The sequence below is a fragment of the Pteropus vampyrus genome, unplaced genomic scaffold (genome assembly GCF_000151845.1).
Source record: "Pteropus vampyrus isolate Shadow unplaced genomic scaffold, Pvam_2.0 Scaffold314, whole genome shotgun sequence".
In the NCBI taxonomy this organism is placed as follows: domain Eukaryota; kingdom Metazoa; phylum Chordata; class Mammalia; order Chiroptera; family Pteropodidae; genus Pteropus; species Pteropus vampyrus.
The window spans coordinates 439,461-463,222 of NW_011889095.1; the positions used below are offsets into that span (position 1 = coordinate 439,461).

At 42.6% G+C, this 23,762-nt stretch overlaps 2 protein-coding genes, 1 long non-coding RNA gene and 1 other non-coding gene across 13 annotated transcripts in view; 1 reads left to right on the forward strand and 3 right to left on the reverse strand.

Annotated features, from left to right (window-relative positions):
* Nucleotides 1-2,145, reverse strand: part of COQ7 (coenzyme Q7, hydroxylase) — a 51,892-nt gene extending 49,747 nt beyond the window's left edge. For 9 of the 10 annotated variants that reach the window (XM_023521751.1, XM_023521752.1, XM_023521750.1 and 6 more), the window contains exon 1: nucleotides 1,939-2,145. In XM_023521751.1, coding sequence (XP_023377519.1) covers nucleotides 1,939-2,014 — 76 coding nt within the window. In that variant the 5' untranslated portion in view covers nucleotides 2,015-2,145. The remainder of the gene's footprint in view (nucleotides 1-1,938) is intronic. The other variant, XM_011377506.2, reaches the window with a different exon arrangement.
* LOC111730441 lies at nucleotides 2,082-3,809 on the forward strand. The gene is made up of 2 exons (XR_002776691.1): nucleotides 2,082-2,299; nucleotides 3,354-3,809. It is a non-coding gene; the product is annotated as an uncharacterized LOC111730441 (long non-coding RNA).
* Nucleotides 3,810-6,787: 2,978 nt separating this feature from the next.
* The window catches only part of TMC7 (transmembrane channel like 7), a 38,400-nt gene continuing 21,425 nt past the window's right edge, over nucleotides 6,788-23,762 (reverse strand). The window contains exons 7-16 of the mRNA XM_011377512.2: nucleotides 20,888-21,035; nucleotides 19,411-19,584; nucleotides 18,165-18,322; nucleotides 16,002-16,119; nucleotides 15,752-15,849; nucleotides 13,911-14,097; nucleotides 11,886-12,016; nucleotides 9,508-9,663; nucleotides 7,781-7,859; nucleotides 6,788-6,973 (exon numbers count right to left, since the gene is read on the reverse strand). Coding sequence (XP_011375814.1) covers nucleotides 6,908-6,973; nucleotides 7,781-7,859; nucleotides 9,508-9,663; nucleotides 11,886-12,016; nucleotides 13,911-14,097; nucleotides 15,752-15,849; nucleotides 16,002-16,119; nucleotides 18,165-18,322; nucleotides 19,411-19,584; nucleotides 20,888-21,035 — 1,315 coding nt within the window. The 3' untranslated portion in view covers nucleotides 6,788-6,907. The remainder of the gene's footprint in view (nucleotides 6,974-7,780; nucleotides 7,860-9,507; nucleotides 9,664-11,885; nucleotides 12,017-13,910; nucleotides 14,098-15,751; nucleotides 15,850-16,001; nucleotides 16,120-18,164; nucleotides 18,323-19,410; nucleotides 19,585-20,887; nucleotides 21,036-23,762) is intronic.
* On the reverse strand, nucleotides 8,728-8,846 carry LOC111730448. Its single transcript, XR_002776700.1, has one exon. It is a non-coding gene; the product is annotated as a 5S ribosomal RNA (ribosomal RNA).

The window sequence follows — 23,762 nt, forward strand, 5'->3', positions numbered from 1 at the left end:
ACTGAAAATGATGAGCTGGCTCTATTTCTCAAAATAATCTTGTTTGCTTGTTCTCTCATCTGTTATTCCCACTCAAAAATATGTTTATGGAAAAAACTTTAAAGACAATCCAGTACTCATCTCTTAAAATCCATTTACTGAAAAATAGCAAGGGGCTGAGTACACAAGATGAGTTCAAACACACAGCTGACTTTTGATGTAGGATTCTATTTATAATAAAAACATACTAGGCTGTTTCCTGGCACTGCAACGCCTGTTCAGATTCAGGCACCTAATAAACGATTTGGCGGGGTGGGGGCAGGGGATACGAAGGATTGGGTATCATATTTGTCATTTCTATCTTTTCACAATCTCTGTAAGGTGCCTTTAATTAAAGCATGGCTGGACCATAGGAAAGGCACAGAGCTAGTGTCAGAAAATACATGTTCTGTCTCAAACACTAACCCTGGACAAATCAAACTTGCCATTTCTTACATATGAGATTGGTAATAATCCATTTTTTTCCTTTTCAAGAGAAAATATATCAAAAAAAAAAAAAACCCAAAACCCTTTTTATTGAGTTATGAAGACAAATGATATAGGAATCAAAGCAACTTTACAAATGAAAAAAGAATGATTCCTATTCTGTTATATTCATTGGCTCAACAAAGGAGCATTAAAATTCATTTTCAACAATCCTGAGTTTTGCCTGCACTGTCAGTCTGAAATAAAATTGAGAAAAAATAACTTGAGGCTCAGTGCTAGAAGCTCTCAAAAGCATCATTTCACATTCATGTTTTCCCAAAGTGTGAAACACATACATACCAGTGGTGATACCTAGAAGATTTTAAATTGTACACAGGAAGATCTTATGTGCCTTACAGGCGTTACAAAACACCTATGTAGTAAGTTATCTTCTTTCAATTCTCTTCCAATCCTTTTGATTTCCTCAAGGAGACTGCCTCAGTTTGCAGCTGACTTTATGTGAAGACCTTCCTAACATTTGCTAATCTCTTTTTGACAGAAAGAAATATGATCTTAGGATCAAGCCTCGATAGGCAACGATATCTATTTACAATTTAATAACTGTGTTTTCAGCATTTTTATTTTTTACGGTTACTCTATTTGGGGCAGGTGATACTGCTCTTCTGTTTACCATCAGGGTTTAATTTCCCTGAATTATTTACCTTAAAAATGTAACGCGGTTATAGAAAAAAACATATTTAATAATCAGAAGTACAAATAGTGTTGCCATAAGGCAGAATCCTGAAGACAGTACACAAACTATTTCACTTTGAGAAAACGACCTCACAATTTTCTGAGGCAGCTCAGATGAAACAAAGAAGGAGCCCAAGTCCTCCTACTCCAGATTCGACGTTCTTTCCACTGCCGTGGTGCTTCTCGAACTTTCTAGTGCATACGGATCATTCCAAGAGCTTGTTAAAATACTACAGATAGAGCGACCCAGTAGGTCAGGGGAGTGACCTCAGAACCTGCATTTCTAACAAGTTAGGGGACAGGAATGGCGGGAAGCAGACGCTGCTGGTCGCATGACTACACTTTGCTTGGCAAGGCCCTGAGCTATGGCAACGATGACACATACACCCCTGGGACACTGAACTTTCAAAGTCGCCAACTGTCCTAAGCCCAGAATGCAGACCGCACCTGCGGTGACGTCACGGCACAGGTGTGCAGTTCCCCAACGTGCCAACCTTCTGCGGCCGCCCCAGAGCGTCACTGAGGAAAACCACCCCCTTCCCAGACGAATCGCACCCCCGCGCGCACTACAGGCCCCACCCCGCCGCCAGCGCCCCCGGGTTTCCAGCCACAAGTTGCGCTCCGTCGCAGCCCTGTGACGTATGTAAACGCGTCCCCCGTGACCTCTCCGGTCCAAACCCGTGGCGAAAATTCCCTGACTTGCCGGCTCAGCGCAGGATGGCGGCCGCGCTCCCCCTTTACCTGAGAGGGTCCGCGGGCCGCCGCAGGTGCGCACCGGCCACAGGGAGCGAGACGCCACCGCCCGGGCGCAGCTCATTGCCGCGACAACAGAGCAACCACCCTCGTGAGAGAAGCCGGCCAAGCGCGCCCTTGCGGCTGACTGATGACGCACGGCTTACGTAAGCAGGACGCTACCCGCATTTGCATTGGCGGAAACGTCCCTAGACCCCCTGCTTCCATTCGATTGGTTGGAAACGGCAAATGCAAAGATTCTATTGGATGCGGTCGCTATCAATCACTCAGAAGTTCGACAGCGGTGAACGAGACTTGGGTTGCCATGGAGATGAGAACGCTAACTTGTTCTTTCAAAGATCCCGACAAGGTAAAGATTTCTTCACCTAAATTCCTGGGAAAGAGGACTATGAGGAAATTATTTATTGGCATAACCACCTTCTGCTTTAGCAACGTGGAAGATTTTTTTTCTCTATTTGTATCCCACATCCACTTTAAAATAGAAGAAATTACATGCTGAAATTAAGTTTACCAAGTGACCAATAGTGTTATCTCTAGGTGTTGGGCTGACAGATGACTTAAAATTCCTTTCTAGTTCTTTTCTCTGTGTTCAGGTTTTCTACAGATAACGTGTATTATTTTTTCTGTCCATCTCACTGTTGCTGTGTGCTTATATCGGTGCAAATTGGTTTCTCGGGGGATGGTGTGGGGAGATTTAGCAACATATATCATACTTTTAAAAGTGCATAACCAATGTGTCAATGTAGATTCATCACTTGTAACAAACGTACCCCTCTGGTAGGGATGTTGATGAAGGGGGGAGGTCTGTGTATATGTGGGGTAGGAGTTATGGGAAATCCTTGTACCTTCCTCTCAATTTTGCTATGAATCTAACACTGCTCTAAAAATGAAGTGTTAAGGAAAATTTTTGTTAGAAATGTTTTAAAAATGTATATCCGCTGATATAGCAATCCTACTTCTAGGGATCTATCCGATGGAAATAATTTTTCAAATGTGTAAAGTGTGCATGCGAGGGCAAAAACAATCAAAGCTGCATACTTGGAAATGATATATAACAAAACGTTTAGTATTGGTAACTTCAGAGGTTGGAATTATGAGAAGGGGCTTTCCTTTTCTACTTTACACTCTTTGATTTTATATATGCACACATATACACATATATGTCTTTTATCTAAGTTACTATAAAACATTTAGGATATACTGCTATTGTAAAATGAAGTTGCTATTTTCAAATTAATACTCTGCAATAATTTAAAATTATGAACTATTGTATAGCTTTTTAAACCCAAATACTTAGTGAAAGTGAGGGTGATATAAGTTTCATGTATGTCTCCCCAAAAGTGTAAATCTGGCTCTCGAAAGCCTTAAAATGTTCTAAACCTTTGCTGTAATTTTACTTCTAGGTCTTCACCTCTAAGAAAAAAAATGTTGACAAAGATTTATGGATGTCCCAGTTATTTATTATCAGGAAAATTTGGAAAGAAAATGTTAAGCAGCACAGGAATGTTTAAAAAGATTCATCCGTATGATGTTATTATGTAGCCCATTGACATGTTTATAAAGAACTTTTGATAACAGAAGAAAACACGTTAAGTGAAAAATGAGAATATCAACATTCTTTTTCTTCTTCTCATCCTCCCTCCCTCCCCCTGTACTTCCTATCTTAAAAGGAATTTTTCCAAGATTAACAGTGGCTGCCAACAAATGTTTATACAATTTTTGCCTTTTTTCTCTGTAGTTTTCGACATTCTCCACCTTTTCTATAACAAGTATTTTTATAACGAGAAAACAATTACAAAAACACGAAGCCTATTTTCCCCTAATTCAGTCCTCAAAAATAAAAGTGAATATGTATCTTGTTTTTCCGTTTAAGGATACGTGAACTTTATCCCAGAAAGGTGAAGACACCTTTACAAAATTACACAAGTAAGCAAGTTCAAAGCCATTCCATGTCCCACGCACATCCCGTGTGCCAGAAAGAAAATACCGCGAATGGAATTTACTAGTAAAGCCATACACTATATAAAAAAGATACATTCAGAAGTTCTTTCTTCTTAGTATTCAGATCTTACAGTGCCACCCTATCAAAATTAATTCCTTTCTTCTTCACTACTTACCCAAGTAGTTAGCCACAATTAGATATGTAGCTGCAGGAATTTACTTTGCAACTTAAGAGTTAATGCAAACTAAAGACTCACCTAACTGGATTCTTCTCTTTTTCTGGATGAGAATATTTCGTGATTACAAGAATGTGCAGGGCTGCCTTGATAAAGGACAAGAGCCTGTAGCAGAATAGGGCAGAGCAGAGAAATAGAAAAATGCTCTCAGGGACTTTCAAAATCCCAGCTCCCACTGTTTTTAAGGGATAGAGTGGCGGGGGGTGGGGGTGGGGCTGAAAACTAAATACCCAGCAATGAGCAAGTCCTTATGGACGTATACATCAATATGATGGAATTCTATATAGCCATTAAAAAGAATGTGGTGGCTACTTATATGGAGTGATCTTCAAAATGTTATTAAGGAAAATAAAAGGGAGAAGCTCAGAAGTATATATTTCACACATACATATCTGCTCGAATATGTATTATAATTTTCTGGGAGAATAAAACAGACATCGTTAGCAGTGGTTCCCTCTGCAAGGATAGGATAGGGAGTGTTGGAAATAATTTTATGTCTTTTAGGTTTAAAACACACATATACACCCCTCGGCTTTAACAGAGCCAAGGAGTCTTAAAAGCACTTATCTGATGATTTCCTATAATTAAACACTTGCTTCGTCTCTGATTCTAGGAAAAGGCCAAGAGCAACTCTACAAATTGTTGTTTTCCATGATCACATAACTGCTGACAAGAAACCTCTGCAAATTCAAATATACACAATCACGTTGAAAAACCAAGACTGTTTAATCAGTAGTTTTAATGCACATTGGTTATTGAGCTGCACTTTATCCATTATACAGACATCACTTGGAGTTGTTAAAGGTATCAAAATATATTAAAACGTTCAAGAGGTATGCAAATTAGCAGCACTTAACTAAAACAAATAAATTAGCATATTTCAGTATCAGTTTTATAATAGGGAAGAAAATAGCTTCCATCTCTGACACACACACACACACACACACATGCACACACGCACACAAAGAAAATGTTACTGCCCTCGGAAGCATGGTGAAGGCGAGAACATTATATATATAAATACACTAGGGAGAAATGCCAGCAATTAGAATGTTTTCAAAGTGAGGGCGAAATGAACGTTTGTTTACTCAAAATTCCATGATGCTAGTTATTAGACTTAGAAAGTCATAAACCTTAACAAGCCAGGAAAAGCTTGAAAAGCTCATTGGTCTCACAGGCACGAAAACATCCCTTGTTAATGCCAACTTTGTGCCTGACAAGGGACAAGTGTACAGAAATGTATAAGCTACGGTAAGCTTGCTTTGCTCCTCAGAGCAAAGAGGCGATCATTTTTGAGTAATGGGGGATCGAGAGGGTGGGAAACGCTCTTAACAGCAGTGGCTTTCTAAAACCTGCACCCAGCCTGAAAATTCCACGGTTCCCCAGGAAAGGTTTAGAGCCAGTGAAAAGAAAGAAGCCTCAAACGGTCCATAACAAAACTAAAGTACTTTGAAAAAAGATTCTGAAGATATAAAAATGAAAACCGATTCCATTAAATAATAACTTAGGCTTATATTAAAAGGTTCAGAGCGATCGATTTTGATGAGCTTATGATGAGGTATTTATTTCATACAGTTTTTACTGTAATGAAAATCTTGAGCCACTCTGCATGTTTGGTAACATAAAGGCACGTGCATTTAAAATTTTAAGCACAAGAAAACCAATGATAGCCCTTAAAAAGTATGGATATGTGTAGTTAAGAAACCAGTATTCAGTCTAGTTTGGTACACTGGCACAGGCTGGCTTGATTAACAGGCAGAGAGCTGCAGCCCACATCCCCAAAACACTTAAGCACATACAAACACAACTCAAATAAACACTCAACAGCCCTTTCCAGCTTGGCTCTGAAACGAGAGTGTCCTTCAGAAATAGAGACCTCAGTGCAGGAAGGCAAGTGGCATTTGGAAGAGTGAAAGACAAACTGACAGAAAGACAAAATTAAGACAAATTTCTTAATTTTAACGGCACAGGGCCCTCCGCCAAGCCTCTGAACTCAGCGCTGGGAGGGAACTGAAGGCTTGCGGATACCCGGCCCCTCTAAGGCAGCTTTCCCCTGAATATAAGGTAGCAGCAAAATGCCCAGGAAGCTAAGAAATCAACGCTGCCTTCCTAAGCAATCCCCCTCCTCATAAGGCTTATTGCTAGGGCATTCCAAGACTCGTACTCACAAGGCAGTAATGGCTTTGTTCACATATCACTGCCATGTTGTTTAAATTACATAACTGCCCTCCCTCCATGTTCCCCCCATCTGTTCCAAAAATCGTGATTCAAAGCTTTCTCTTCATTAAAAAAAAAAAAAAATCAGGTCTCATTTTAAGTCTACAGAACCATTCAAATGGGTCACTACTTCTTAAGGTACACTTCTCAGCCGAAACCTAGAACCTGGTTTAAAAGAACTATCTGGCAGGATGGCCCACAGTTTAAAAGACAGCACATAGACACTTTTACAAATATAAGAGGTCTCTCTTCCTCCATTTTTTGGTATAAAAGCTTCATAAGTCAGTTTTTTTTGGTAGAGTCACTGAGCGGCTGGTCAACAGGCAAAGTTGTGATTTTGAACCTGCTTTTCTAAGTCACTAAAGCCCTAAGCAGGGACTGGGTTATGTAAACTCGGCCACTGGAGCTGCATATCTGGAGCCACCTGATTCAAGAAAGGCCCGAACTCCAGAAAAATATTTTTTTAAAAATTTCGCTCAAAACCCAGGTGTGCTTTGCAGCCTCGGCAGGTCAGTGAGTCAGCTTATAAGTAACACACGGCAACGTCTTCACCATCGGTCTGGTCAGTTCCTCGTCTCCCTCTGGGCTTCTGTTAGTTTCTGGATTAGATAACGCTTGTCACGACTTTCCTAAAAAATGAAATCGGTGCAAGAACACATTCAATATATTTGGGAACAAATATCATTATTTAGCATGAATTCAACCTAGTAAGTTACCTATCGGGCTGGAGGCTAAGGACCCTGAACACTGGACTATTGTAATGGCCTCCGAACCAGCCAATCATCTTTTAAAGACACACGTAAGACATCTACTTAATAACCTCCCGGTGGCTTCCTGTCACACTCAGAACTTCACCCAAACGTCTGACCAGAGTCCCCGGGCCATGTTGTGACTCTGGCTGCTATTCTAGCATGGCGTCATATTGCCTCTCCGGCCACACCATCCTTCCCCCCAGTCCCCAGGAGTGCCAGGCTCAGTCCCTCGCTGTAGCCTCTGCCTGCTTCTCTCTCCCCCAAGGCCTCCCATAATCGGCTCCTTCTCGTCGTTCAAGTCTCAGCTGTCCAGTGTCACTTCCTCTAAGAGGCCTTCCATGGCCACCTTCTGCAGCAGTAGACGGCCTGCTCGTCTACCTGCCTTTTTCTACTGTCTTTAAAGCCATTGTCGCTATCAGAATTTATCTTCTTTCTTCAACTATTTAATCATCTTGTCTCCCTTCCTCACCACTGTACCCCATCACAGTATGAGGCACAGAGAGTGTTCCACATATACATTGAAGGAATGAATGAGGCGGTGAATGAATGAAGTTAAAGGAGGCCCGGCCCAAAGGCAGAGTTTTAGGGGGCACTGCAGCATTCCTGGGAAAAGTACCACTTTCTGTTATGTGTCCTGGGTAAATGTCCCCAGCCATGACCCCCTGGACCTGTGTCCTTCCTTACCAGGGACAGCTGCTCTCGGAGCTGATCAACGACCCGCTTGTGTGCTCCGGCCAGGGCGATGAAATAAAACATAATAAGGCTGCAACACAAGGTGGAGAGGTCACGAGGGAGTCCGTGCCATTTGGAGGACACTAGAAAAACAACCCGACACATTTCGCCTGGAACGATTTTACTTTTGCTAGAGAAAGAAAATAAAACCCACACGTCTCACAAGCAGAGGGCATCAGAAACGGCCAGAGGGGGTCTATTTGGTGGTGGCAGCAGAGACTGACTCATGTCTTGCTTTTTTAAGTTAATATGAAAAATCACTGATGTTCTCCCCGGCACATGCAACATAACTTGACAAGAAAAGGAGATAGTCCAGAAAGTCAGCTCAGCACGGCATGAACCGGCTATGGATGATCACTGTGGGATCGCTCTGGCTTCAGTTTTCCCATCTGTAAAATGGGGATAATATAGCAAAACCCAGTGGTAACAACTCTGAGTGAAAGCAATTGGCAATTGGCTCCTGGTTTCTGTGCAGCCTCAGATCTCGAATGGGGGCAGTCCAAGTTATTAACTTTGGGGAGCGGGGCAAGTGGAGTGGAGGGCAAACCCCCAGGAAAACAGCAGCCATGAAAGGGAGGTGATTTCCTGTCCCACCTCGCTAGACAGGGCTGAGGAAATGAGGGCCACTGGAAACACTGATGAAAACGATACGCTTTTCGAAGTCCCCATGGCCAAGGACAAGAATACTTCCTAAAGGTGAGTGAGTGGGCACGTTCACAGTACAGGGGGAAAAAAACCTAGAATCCGTGAATAATGAGGATTAACTGTAATTAGAATAATGTCTAGCACACAGTAAACCCCCAGTGCACATTTTTTTTTTTCAGGCAAGGCAACCTTTGGTTGACCTCACAGATTGCAAGGACCTTGCCAGCTTATAATCTCTTATTTTTTATTTTTTATGCCTACAGCACCTGGTCTTCCTAGGTGGTCTCCCATCCAAGTACTAACCAAGCCCGACCCTGCTTAGCTTCCGAGATCAGACGGGATCGGGCATGTTCAAGCTGGCATGACCGTAGACCTCAGTTGCACATTCTAAAGTCATTCTAAGGTGATTAGAATGACTTGAACACTCAACGTGAATCACTGTACAGCAAAGACCCCTGTCATCCTCGCATATAACACTTGTCATTTCCTGAGCCTTCAATGGCCAGGTTCTCTGCTGAGCACTTTACAGGTATTGCCATGTTCCCTCCTCCTCACAACCTTAAGAGGCACAACCTTAAGGGCTGTTCCCTATCCCTATTTTCCAGGTAAAGAAACTGAAGCCCAGAAAGGATATGTGATGACCTAAAGTTACACAACTTATTAATGGTAGGGCCGGGGGTTCAAGCGCATCCTTCCAACTTCATAGTCTTCTCTCCGCCCAGTAATCAGTTCCTTTTTCGAAGAGCAAGTGATTTCATGAATAATCGGTAATATGAGTAAATAGGTAACTATTATTGGGTTTTTATAAGTCAGGCACTGGGCAAAGTGCCTTATAGGTGCGGTCTTACTGAACCTGCTCAATGACCTTCTGAAAGAATAACTATCATTGTGCCCATTTTCGAGATGGGCAAGTGAGGCTCAGAGAGGCTCAGTAACATATTAAGTACAGCACGTGAGCTCCCATCTCCCCGTGGCCAGGAACCCACGTGCCTCAGTGGGAAATACTCGCAGGGGGCCAGGTGGTTCTCGCTCACCAGATGATCATGAAGAAAGGCACTGCGAAGGCTTCCGACGTGATGCCATGGACCACAGACTGCAGTGAGCCAGGGAAGGTGCTCACCGTCTTGGGGACCACCTCCCAGGTAGTGTTGAAGTTGGTGAATGGCCCACAGGCTTTCGAGGAAGGGATGCTGCCAGGACATGGACCAAGTAGCTCAGGTGAGGCATGCGCACAGGCTGAGTGTCCCTCCTCTGCACGCCCCCCACAGGTCTTTGTTACAGGGACCTGCAAAGAACCACCTGACCTCATGGCTTTCTAGAATATTCTGGGCAAAAAAATGCTAAAATTTCATCAAGTCTCTAGACCTTATTTCCGGTTTATAGAAAATTCAGGACAGAAGAACAAGTTAAATGACACCATGAGAAAATCAGATGAATCTAGAATGTGGGGATTCGATTCTTCGGTATCTTAACTTAGAGGTGCAGAAATGGGCCTGGACTCTTTGAAGAATCAAACATTAAAAGATTAAAAAGACATAACAATCAAATGCAATAGGTAAACCTTGAAAGATCCTCATTTTTAAAATAAAGCTATAAATGACTGTTGGGGGACAATGGGAGAAATTTGAAAATGACAAGAATATGATGTACTAATTTCCTCGGGTGTGATAATGTTACTGCAGATGCATAAGGAGAATGTTCTTATTTTTAGGAGCTGCATGCTCAAGGATTTAGGGATGAACATCATGGTGCCTATTACATTGTGGTTATTACTTCAACTCCTCTATAGATTTGAAAATTTTCAAAATAAAAAGTAGAGAAAAAATAAATAAAATTACAATGGAAAAACTTGTTAATTTAGCCCTACAAAGAACTGCCTATATTCACATCACAAAGTTCTGTGTATAAGATTTTCCATTGCAACTATGTTTTTACAGATAAAAATAAATTCCTGAAAACAACCTCAATGTTGCTTAAGAAAATGCATGAACAATTTATTATCCCTTCACACAACGGAATACTAAAGAATCACAGATACACAGGGACATATAGATGTGACTGTCTCTTAAAAAAATTAAGTACGTAGTTAGGAAATGGGATTGGAAAATGAATTTCTACTGTATACTCTTTTATACTTTCTGGATTTTTGTGCCAGGTACGTGAACTTATATTTTAAAAAATAAGGGCTGAAAAACTTTTAAAGAATGAGAGTCCTATATGTGCTAGCATGGAGAAGGGCACAATATAAAAATAAAAATTAAGAAAGCTGCCAAACATTATCCCATATGTATTTTGAAAAAATACATTTTTCATAATGGATTCCTAGAAGTATTCATAAAATGTTTACAGTAGTTACCTCTGCAAAGTAGGACTAAGTGAGGACAGGTGCAATTTTTTCTCTTATACTCTTCTATACGCACTATTTGAAATTTATATATACGTGTTACTATAACAATAAAAAATAAAAGTATAGACTCGAGTTGGTTAAAAAATAAAAAGTGAGAGACAGATTCAAAGTTCAAGGATTTTAATTTAAACATGAAAAAACGAAATTCCATTGAGAGTATAAGTCAGGGATTGGCAAACTATATCCCATGGGCCAAATCTGGCCCACCATCTGTTTTTTATGAATAAAGTTTTATTGGAACACGGTCATACCCATTAGTTTACATACTATGGCTGCTTTCGTGATACAGCAGTCAAGTTGAATGGTTGCTATAGACACCCCACGGCCCACAGAGCCTAAATTATTTACTTTCTTGCCCTTTACAGAAAAAGTCTGCCAACCTCTGGTATAAACGGTTATATCCCTGGGGAGTGGCACCACTGGGGTTTGAAACCTCGATTTCCGTTCCTTAGTCCTGAGCATTTCTGCAACTTCCAAATTCCACACTAGACTCTACATTCCTCACGTCATATGTTAAATGTCTTTATACCCCTAGCAACTAGCACGGTGCTTGGCACATAGAAGATGTTAAATAAATGTTTGCTAAGTGCAAGCCTTCAACCAAAGTGGCAGAAATATGGCGACTTCCTGCTTCTTTCTATGTTTTCCAACACTCCAAGACCATATTTATTTTCATAACCATACGACCATATTTATTTTCATAACCAGAAACAAAGAAATAGTCCAAAAGGAGACTAGAGGGGAGGTCTTAAATGAAGGGAGCTGGGTAGGACAGAACCAAATGGCACTCTCAAAAGCAATGCTGACCCTGCAAGCCCAGGTTCTAGAAGCGAACCGAGACATTCCCAAGTCCAAAGAGAGTTTGCAAAACAAGGGTGGACCTGGCTGAGCCAGGAGTGACCTGCTGACCTCTGCGGGTGGCACGCTGTGAGGAAAGCCCATAAAGAATTGCGAGGGTTATGTCAAGAGGCAGGGAAATGTTCTAGAAAGCCAAGTCGTACTTACTGTGCCATGCTGATTGTCAGAGGTATAACTGCCAAACACAGGCCAATCAGCAACACCAACAGGAAGAAGAAATTAGAATTGGATGCCCTGAACTGCCTCGGGGAAGGTCTGCAGGTGTGAATAAGACTCATCTAAAAGGAGGGAAGGAAAAAGAAAAACGAAATGAAGAGCACGGCTTCCATGAAGGTAATAAATGAGCACATTCGCCCATCACGGTAAGGATGTAAATCGGTCTAACCTTTCTTTCTAGACAGTAGTCGACAATATAGATCAAAACGAAACGTGTTTAATCCAGACCTCAACATCTGGAAACTCATCTTGATGAGAAAATAGGAAAAATGGGCCAAAAGACACATATGGAGATGTTCACTGCTACGGTTGGTGGTCACAGGGAATAAACTGGAAGCAACTGAAATAACTAACAACGGGGTCCTTAAGGGTTTGAATGAGTCCCCAAAGTGGACTTCCACAGAGGCCTCGGAATGGACGAGAAGGCGAGCTTTACATCCTATGCGGCGCTGTGGATGAAAAGCGTAGATTCCAGCTCTCTGTCCTTATGACCTTACTGAAGTCTTTTAAAAAGTACCCTTTATAGGGGGTTAAATATGTGTTAATGGATCCATAATAATATACAAATTAAGAGACAGTTGCCTTAAATTTTTTATAAGCATATTTATTTTTCCTAGATACTAAAAATAAATATTTCCACGGAGGGAAAGAAGACTTGAATATCAAGGGCGGAGGAGGAAAGAGAGGTATAGTAACAGGCATGAAATTTCTCATTAATATTTCTAAAAGCTACGTTACTGGGAGGAGGCATCAAGCCCTTCTGACTTCAGCAGTAGCCAGGACATGTGAGCGGAGGGCACTGAGTACCAGGGACCCCTGGTGTCCTGTTTTGGGGCAGCCAGCCAGTCAGGCCTGGAGTGAGCGTCAGAACTCAGCCCAGCACCCATTACCCATTCCATTACCCACACGTTGTCTTTACTGTGCTACACACTGGGAAGCCACTGGCCAACCACTATTTTCTAGAAAGGGTAAAGGTTCCTTTGAGCTTTCTCACGTCCATCTCTGCTTTGGGGACTTTAGCCAAATGAAAGCGTCGGAAAATTCATCAAAGGCCAGAACATCCAGGTAGAAAGTTTGGCCCAATTCGAGGCCTTGCTTAACCAGGTTAAATAGCTCTGGAGTGAGATAAACTCAGTTTCAGATCCCAGGAGTCGCTTATAAGCTGTGTGACCTTGGATCAGTTACTTAACCTCTCTGAACTTCGGCTTCCTAAGTGTTCGGCAGAGTAGGGGTACGTGGTATTATCATCATCTGTATTATTACTGTCATTATTATTAATACTATTATTCTTTAACATTTCCGTTTCTGAATCCTCAGGGCTTGGCATAATAGGTAATCACAAAACTTTGGGCTTGTTCACAGAGGGTACCTCTGGAAGAAGGGATAGAAGTTACTGTATACATATCTGTATTGCTTAGATATTTAACATTGAGCATATAGTGCCTTTATCATAAAGAAAAAAGAAGTTCTATTAATAAGCCTAGATAGGTTAGCGATCTACAGGACCACTTCACCCACTAAGTACTCAGTTCGGGCACAAGGCATAGGGCCTGTGAGCTGTCCGAGGACCTACGCAAATAACTGAGACCTGAAAATAAATGCACTGGCCCCAAAATGCAAACAGAAAATTACAAAACTTCAATTAATAAATGCTTCATGAAACATCATCAAAATGTACCGCCGTTAACTGATCAACCGCAACTCAGCTCTCACAGAGTCACATATAAAAATGAGAGGTAAATCACACGAGCAAAACGATCCTTAACAAAACTCTCAAAATTACGAAAAGGTCAAAATCCAGTCGAAGTCTTTTTTCCAGAATAAAAACACGTGTCCAATAAGGGATGTCGTTTCGATACATCTGACAGGATGTGGTGGAAACTTCAAACATATATATGCCCTTACAAGGTCAAAGATGGTGCAGGGTGTCAGCCCCCCATGCATACCTCTCCTTACCTCTTTCACATAGAAGATGATAATGAACTTCAAGGTTGCAATGGCAGGGAGAAGGGGGGAGAAAAAGGCTCCGATCCAGCAAATGGTTTGCCCATAAACGATCCCCAGAACATTATCAGGAATGGCAAATTCCTGCTGCCCCCAGCACTGCATCAGCTTCCAAGAGGAACAATATGTCACCAGGAGCCTGGAAAAGAGATGGGACATTTCTTCACTTAAACTATCAGTGTTAGCCAAGGCCACAGAACCACGTCCACAAGGCGGGGCAGATTCCACACAGACCTCTCGTGAAAACTGGTTACTCACAAGTCTAGAAGATGCAAACTATAGTGAATTCTGGGATCATTAAGGCCAGGGTCCAAGTCTCAGTTCTATAACTTGCCAGCCAAAGAAATTAAGACAAGGCTCATTTTTCTCATCTGGAATGTAGGAAGAACTGTAACACGACCTACTTCACGGGCTTGTGGTGACAAAAAATGACATAGGCAGTCTCTGTGCTCTGGCTCGCCACTCAGCCCTCAAAATCATGTGTATCCACAGAGAAAATGGCTTACAAGGACCCTACCACATAACACGTTGGAATCCTAGAAGCTTCTTACAGACATCCTAGGACCAGGGGCCTGAGATAAATCCACACCATTGTTCATGTTAATATGGCTTTGCCCCATATTAGCAAAAATATTTTGTCAATCCAGCCTCTGCTGATGGGCACATAAAAACAATATGGGCTAGATTGATAAACTTTAAGCCATGGATACTGTGGAATATTATGTGGTCCTTAAAATGAATGAGGAAAATACACGTGTCCTGATATGGAAAATTCATATTTTGTTTCTACAGGGTAGAAAAAGCAAGCTGTGGACCAATGTGGATGTACCATGATCCCATCTTGGTGAGGGCAGAAAATGAACACTTCTAACAAGACTGCGTGTTTACTTACATATGTATCTATGCATATGTGTGTGTGGTTTTTTTTTTTTAAGGTCTGCTGGGTCTTCCCCAAAGAGTTTACAGCAGCCAACACTGAGCAGTGGGGTGGGATTGGGGAGTTAGGGGTATGATAACAAACGAGAACTCTCACTATTCTCCAGACTTCTGTCTTTATTTCAATTTTAAATATTTTAAAATTTTCAATAAGCACATATTCAGGTCATATTTGCGTCATTTTTAAAAAGAACGGTTTCTATTTTAATGTTTATTTTTAAGGGCTTACTGGACTTCTGACATGCCTGGAGAATTTGTACATCTGAATAAAAACGCTATTAAGTGGACAGTATTTCACTTAAGGCTCGAGATTCTGAGAATAATTTAAAAAATAACAGCGTAGTAACGATAACCGTAACGGTGACGGTGAATGTTTTGCTGAATTCCGAGGCCTGAACTGTTCTTAGTATTTTTATCTGCATCTTTTCATTTAATCTTCAAATGGTGCTATCAGGCGCTACTCTCCCCATTTCATAGGTGGGAAAAGAGGCACAGTGCTTAAATCACTTGCCCAAGGTCACGTCACTAGCAGGTGGCAGTGCTGGGGCTTGAACCCACGGCAGGAAATATAGCATCTACTGTGGCCTGGAGGGGCTCCACGGACAGGGCCCAGGGCTGTGCTAATGGCAGGAAACCATCTCTACCAAAACCACATGGAAAATGCCTCTTCACCTCGCCTTCGATGCGGCACCACTGGGGTCGATGGCCCGGAGCTGTCTGAAAGTCACCGGGTGGTGTCAGTAGTTTCCAGGGACTATGGAATCATCTAGTACTTTATGGACAGCAGCTGCGAGCAGCAGTGGGGGCAGGAGCAGGGGTGGGGGGAGATTGAGAGTGAGGGAGCCCTCATTACTTACTTTCTAGGAAAATCCACAAAAAGCGTCACAGCCAAGATGATGATGAGGTCGAAGATCATCAGCTTGTACATTTCCTGCCCAACCTGGGTCTCCCAGCACTGCAACCAAAGACGGAAAGAGACAATGAGACCTGACTCAGGGCAGACAAAGCCAGGTTCTCAGACTCCTCCCAACGTTCTTTCGGCCCCCAGATCCCACCGTCTCTGGACTTGACCCAGTCGGCAGGACACTCCCATCCCCACAGTCTCACCGGGTAGAGTTTCTGGTTGTAGCCACAGAGCTCACAGGAGTAGTTATCACAGGATGTAATCTTGGAGCCCAGGGTGAACACCAGCACACAGATGGTGGCCAGCCGCATGAAGACACACCTGCAGGAAGAGAGGGAGGAGGAGGGAAAGAGGAGGCCCTGGCACAGGCCGGGCCCTGGGAACTGGGGCCAGGCAGCAGAGATGATGCTTTTCTTAAAAGCAAACCCACAAGGTTCCTGTCTGGGATGATGAGCAAGTTTTGGAAACAGACAGGGGTGATGGTGTCTCGACGTGAGGAATGTACTTAATGTCACTGAGTTGTACACTTAAAAATGGTAAATTTTATGCTAATAGATCGCCACGAGTTTTTTTAAAAGGTGGGGGAGAAAAAGATGAAAAAGCTGGGAATTCCTGAATCTATGATGAAATAGCCACACTAAAGAACACGACACATCTCTGAAAAAGAACAAACTGAATCACATACGTATCAACTTTGAGAGCTGTCTGACATACTGAGAAATGTAAAAAGTACACTGCAGAGTTCTGCACGGATACGATCCTATTTTTAAAAGAAAACATGTAAGCGTCGACGCCAACGAGAAGCACCATGCAGACGAGGGCTGCCTGGAGCGGAAGGAACCAAGAGCAGAGGGCTATGTTTTTCTTAAAGATGCTTCTCTCTTCTTTGGTTTGCAATAAAGAATAAAACATAAACATTAAAAAGGGGGCGGAAGGGGAAAAGCAAGTGCACACCATCTATCTGCTCACGCTCCTCATTCCTCAGCATCCTCCTGGTACCACCTCCTGAGAACTCAGCACCACCAAAGCGGCTTCCATAACCACAGGCGGAAGCAGAATCTCATAAAACATCTGAATCTACACAGTGGTTTGCCGTGACTACGGACACAGAAAACAAAGCTCGCTGTGAAGAAACAGGGAACTCAATCCAGACTCACAAACATTCTACAAGATAAGAGCCCCTTCGCTCCCACAAGTCAATGGACAACACAGTGGGAAGGGAGAATCCTTAAAAGAATAAAAGGGGCCTTAAGAGACACAACCACCAAACACAGCTCATGGCCTCTGCTGGCCTCCTGGTTTGAAGAAACCGATCGTACAAACCCATCTGCAATTCCCTCAGGGAACTGACTTAATTTTTTTAGGAGTCATGACGATTATGTTAAAAAATAAAGTCCTTGTCACTTACGGATGCGCTGAAGTGTTTACAGCTGAAATGACATGTCGCCTGAGATCTGCTTAAAACAATCCAGCAAAACTCGGGGGAGAGCAGATGGAACGAGATGAGCAAAATGTGGCTAAGGGCGGAAACTAAGGGATGGCACAAGCGAGGTTCGTGACATCATTCGTTCTGTTTGAAACTTTCTAAAATAAAGAGGTTTTTTTTTAAAAAAAAAAAAAAACAGGCAAATGCAATCCAAGGCATTTGAGAAACAGAAAGAAAATGCTCCAGTTTCACGGGGTTGCCACCTGGTCCCCTTCAACTCATCTGTGTTTACTCCCTACACCCTACTCTATAGCTGTCATTTTAAAAATTAAACTGGATATTTATTTAAAACGAGAAGCGATATTATAACAGTTTATTAAAAGTCAACTGCAGCATAGACTGTGGGTGACCTGGCCACATTTTCTCCACCCAGGGCCCATGCATGGAAGCAGTGGGGTGGCACTGTGGGCGAGTCAGCACCTGGGAGCCAGCCGCCCTTAGGTGGTAGAGGCTGAATATCTGGTTTGGTGGGAAAACACTAAGATACTTCCCACACAGACACCCAGAGTTACCCAGTAGGACTGAGCCCCCGTTGCCAACAGCAGCAACTTGCCCAATAACACAACCTTCTCTCTCTTACTACCTCACTCCCCTGGTCATTTCTAAGGTCTTCGGAGCAACACCTCCTCCAAGGGCCCCGCCCTACGCCCTCAGCTGTTAATGTACTGATATGTGAACCAAAAATATAATACTAATGAGCAGACTCTTAAATCAAAGAAATTTCACTGCACGTGCAAACTGTCATTCATTCCTGGGGGCTGTCTGAACGTTGAAGGCGATTCTTGGTTCAGCAGGAAAATGTACCACGATGGATTAGCGATGTCTGCCAAGGGCAAGGGAGCAAGCACGTGGTGATCCTCTTGGCATGTCTAGGCATTACCTGAGGATGGTCAGCCGGATCTCAAAGCCTGGGGAATAATCCTCATAGTGGATGATCTTGGCAAAGATCATTGGGGTGATAAAATTGGCCAAGGTGATCACAATGGAAGGCAGGTACAATATCAAGAGGTTCTCTCCAAAAACCATCTTGTCGATTTCCTATGAAGGTAACAAAACTGGTCAGGAGTATCATAATGAAAGTTACATCACAAGTGAGTAGACCTTAAAAGAACTCAACTCTACATGAGTCAAGTCATTACGCTATATACCGTAAGCCTCTGCAGTGTTATATGTCCATTATACCACCATGAAACTGGAAGGGAAAAAAGCACTCAATTATACATGTTTATTAGCAAAAAAATGAAATGAAACAAAATAGATGTGATGATGGCATCCACTTGAGAGGTTTACAAATCGTTCAGCATAGCTCCTAATCATAAGCCATCTCCTTCCTTGGGTGTTCAAACAGAGGAAACATGACCGAGTATCTTACTAGAAAAAAACAAGCTCTATTGGATTAATTTGGGTGAGGTATAAAAAGAAAATCCATGTATTCTGCATCAATGGTCAGTGTAAAGTATTTTCAAGGCTGTAATACTAATTGACTTAGAATAGCCATTCTCTCCTTCTTTCATAATAGACTAGTTAGCCACAAGTATAGCTATCCAGTATAAAACTAAATTTTCTGCCCTCCCTTGTAGCTAGGTACAGCCATCTGACTAGGGATGTGAGTGGAATCATGACCTTGAAGGGAAGGGGTGTGCCCTCCCCATCGCCTTCCCACTAGCTAAAATGTGGCCGTGAGGTATCAAGTTATCAAGTACCATACAGAAGAGTTCTACATCCTAAGGATGGCAGAGCCACCAGATGGAGGGAACCTGAGCCCATGATGATTGATTTCATGAAGCGGAACCACTAGACCAATTAGAGTTTTTAAAAACGCTGTTATTTTAGGTAAACCGAGGCCCCAACTAGTAAGCAGAGGAGTTGGGGATTGCATCGGGCAGTCCAGCTGGATTTGACTATCGTGAATTCTAGAACGAATAAGTATCCTAAATACGCTATTTTGGATGTTTTTTAGTTCCATGAAGTGGAAATTGGTCACCTCTGATTTTCAGTTCTCTGTCATATCACCTCAGTTTATATCCCCCTATGTAAACTAGAGGTATCTGCCACAGAGGTTTACAAGACACTTAGCATAACGTCCAACCAGAGTAAAAGTGAACTGACTTTCACCGAGTCCTTACTTTTTTCATGTGTTCTTGCGAGAATATAGTTGCCCTATAGATTGCATAGAAACATGCTGCTAAAACAGCCAGAACGATACAGTTCAAAAACAGTCTCAAAGAGTAAATTCGTATAGTTTCTTCTGAGGTCCTGTCTGCTATTTTCTGTCGTATTCTTTCTTCTTCCAGATCTGCCTGAGGACCAAAGAAAACTTAATTAGTGAGCATGGGGGTAAAGGGATATTTAGAGGTGGAACCTCTGATTCATCATCATTCCCTTCCTCTCCATCTTTAAGACTTTCCTTAAATATTTTTCTTATTTTTTAAATAAATTTATTTATTTAAATTAGTTTCAGTACATTGGTTAGACATCTCTATAGTTCAGAAAACAATCTCCCTAATTGCTCCCCTGACCCCCCACTTCGCCAGCGTATTAATGCTCCCTGCATTTCCTATGCTGTGCTCCCCATCCCTGTGACCATCCATCAGCTACTCATTTGTACTTCTTTAGCCCTTCACCCCATTCTCCCAGCCCCCGAAATCCCCCTCCCCTCTGTCTGTCACCAAATTGTCCACTATATTTGTGAATCTGTTTTTGATTAGTTTGTTCTTTTTGTTCCTTAGATTCTGAATATAAGTGAAATCATATGATATTTACCTTCTCTGTCTGACTTATTTCACTCAGCATAATAACCTCTAGGTCCATCTATATCATTGCAAATGGTAGGAAGACTTTCCTTAAATATTCATCTCCCCCAACATACCTTCCCACATCAAGCTCAGGCAGTTTTTGTTTCTACTAAAGTCCTAAGTCAAGGAAGGATCCTTTATCTAAGAATCCAATCACACTTTGCAATAACTGTGAAAATATAAATATAACCTATTTATGACATTACTGATATATTATATGTGTTATTTCTTTAAATAGTATATATAGGTGGGTGGCTTTTTTTTTTAACCCAACCTGGTAGTCTCTGCTTTTAATAGGAGAATTCAATCTGTGCATATTTAGTGTTAACAGATAACACATTTGATTTGATTTCTTCCGTCTTATTTTATTAAGCTTTGATATAACTGTCCCCTCCTCCCTTTTTCTGGTAGGTTCAATCGTGATGCTATTTATTACTCCTTTCCTCCTTATTCATTCAGAAATTTTCTTCTACTTTTTTATATTCTCTCCACTCGTAGAGAGCATTCCATCCTTAGTCGTATTTCTCTTGGCGTAAGCGATGTTTGTGACGGGTTCTCATGAAGAAGAGAAATAACAGGGATGGAGGGAAGGCACCATGTCCTCGCACCTACGGCCACGTCCCCACCTCCCTTCCCAACCCAAGTTCACCAGCTCCATCTTCGGGCCTAAGGTGATCAAACTCAGGAAGCTGTTTTCTGCAAAAACTAGAAAGAGGAAACTTGCTAAGTGCTGGGGACAACCTGGCCCCCACCTAGCTCCTCTGCAAGCTACAAGGAAGCCACCAAGAGAAAACTCATCAGCACTCACTCGGAGCTCGTACCGCAGGCTGCTATGCTTCAGGTCCGCCATGCTGCGGTTGGTGATACAGAAGTCCCAGCCAGCAAAGATCTTGTTGCAGTAACTCTGGAAGTGTTCCTCACTCCGGATCAGGTTGATTTTGAACCCTTCCACTGACCTGACCCCAAAACACAATTATGCTTCGTATAAGAACCACAACGAAATTCAGGCCCACGGATGGGCTTTGTCTAGAACAAAACAATTACACATGGCTGCATTCGCCACCCATTTTCACACGGCCAAGTTTTGGACCATCCTAAATATACGTGGCAGCTAACCAGACATCTCATTGTTAAAAATCGTTTCCTTCCATCCATCCAATGGCTCCCTTCACAGCTGGAATAAAATCCGAACTCTTTAACACCGCCTGGAGGTCCTGCATGATGCCCCTCCTCCCATATGACCACTCTACGTAGCTGTTGCTACACTGGATTTTTTTTTCCTTTTCATAAACATACAAACCCCTGCTCCTGCCTCAGGGCCTTTGCACTTACAGTTCCTGCTACCCTCTCCCGGGACAGGTCTTCCCCTGCCTCTCGCTATGGCTGCCTCGTTCCCGTCTTTCAGATTTGGGCTCAAATTTTCCCTCCACCACCCCTTCTAAAGATGCAACTCCCACTTCAAGTTAGTCTCTTTCATTTCCTTCACGGAAATGAACCTACTCTACAATTATCTTATTTATCTGTTTATTGCGTATAGCCTTTTACTTGGACTCAATTTTAGATTCCTTGAGGACAGTTACCTGGGCTGCCCTGCCATATTTATGTCTAGAATGCCTGAACCATATGGTCACTAGCCAATCTATCCAACTGACGGATACATGAATGAATAAATGACTTAAATAGTAAACTAACCAAATATTTAGTGAGCACCTGTTGAGGTCAGACACAACTCTGTTGTATACTTCATAATTGTTATTTATTCAAATGCTTTCAGGGAAAAAATACACCCTGGCACTTGATGATACAAATCCATCAAATGCCACACACTGTAGATGAAAGAGGGTGTTTTCAGGATTTGCCAGTGAGTTGGTAAGGACATAAGAAGTGGAAGGAATTATAGCGATCAGGCATTCTGCCAAAAGTTCACAGCAAAGAATTTATATCAGAACCACCAAGGATGCTTTTCTAAAATGCAGACTCCCAGGTGGTTGCAGACCCTGAGATTTTTTAATTCAGTTGGTCTCAAGTGGGGTCCAGAAATGTGTTATTTTATAAAGTTCCATGGTGATTCTGAGACCCCATCCCAGCTGAAAACCTCTAATTTAGACCAAACCCACATTGAACAGATGAGAAAGCTAATGTCCAGAGAAGAGAAAATTATTTCCCTAGAATCCAAGAGTCAGGACTGGGGCAAATTTGATGATGATGATGATGATGATGATGATGATGATGATGATGATGATAATTTTAATTTAATTTAATTTAAATTTTAATTCATTTTGCCAGTTGCCAAGCCCAGTGCCAAGTTCTTTACCTGCCTTGTTTCAGTGAATCTTCCCATCAACCAGGTGTGTACATTTCATAGATGAACAAAATGAGATTTAAAGAGGTAAAGTCCCATTCAAACCTTGGTCTCTGGACCCCAAAGTCCCTGTTCTTTGCACCTCTGTAGCACTTTGTCCTCCCGGCAGGCATCTCCCCGTTATGTCACGCCAGCCCTCTCTCCAATCTTCCCCCAAAACCAACCAAGGCCCTGGGGCGAGGAGCATAATAAGCAAGATCTGGAGATGGATTCACTCTTTGGCTAATAAAGCTTATCTCCTCGTCAGGGCCCCTTCCAAGGCCCCGGCAGCACCTCTAGCCATGTGTTCCTATGATCATGTTCTTACTTTTTCACAATTTTCCAAAGATATTTTTCTATTCTTTGTCTTAAAGAGGGCCCTTCCAAATGGTCTGAACTGCGGGTCCATAACACTTGCATCTGCCCCTGCCATCATCACAGAACAGCAAAGCCAGAACCCCAATCGGTCAGTATTTCTTTCCCAAGCATCTCTCTGCCCCTCCAAATGAGCCACTGCTCCTTCTTGTCCATACGCTGCCCATTTGGGTGGGAAATGGACACACGCCAGGCGATTTTCATCTTATAGCTTCTGACTCAGGATATGAGTGTCCAGCTGGGCACTAGGGCTTTCTCTGCAGTGGTGGACCCACGGAGGGCAAACTCAGACCCCCAACATCCTGGTCTCTTCTATGCCTGGCTTGTAGCACTGCTCAAGCCCTCACATGGACAATAAAGTGAGTAAGAGAGGTGCCCATCATGACCCTGTCTGCCAAGCAACCCCCTTGGGACAAAGACACCAAGCCGTCCATTGGAAATGTGTGTTTCCCCTTCCACAATATAGTGTTAGTGCTGGGAAGTGGCTGCTAGCCAGGGACATTTCCCAGCCTCTCTTGCAGTTAGCTATGGTCACGTGACTAGCTGTAGCCAATGGAACAGGAGTGATGCATATCACTTCCAGGCCTAGCCCACGAACACTGTCCACATGATACTACTCCATGGTCGTTTTCTCCCTCCCAGCCCTTGAGAGGAACTTCAAAGCCACATGCTGAAGATGGCTAAACTTTGGCCACCTGGAGTCCCAGAATGACTGAGAAGGAATCTACCACGGTAACCTATGCCCGACTCAGAACTTCATGCAAGAGAGATATACAACTTCTATTGTGTTTGGGTGGTTGTACCTTTTGGGAAGTTGTTCGTTAGTAATTAAAGTAATTAATACCCCTTGCTTTTTCTTCTTGGGAACTAGCATTTCTCACTAAACCATTGTCTACCATGGAAAATGCCATGTTCTCATGTGACCCAAACCCAGTGGCCACGGTTGGAGGGTCAGGGTTGGGTATCC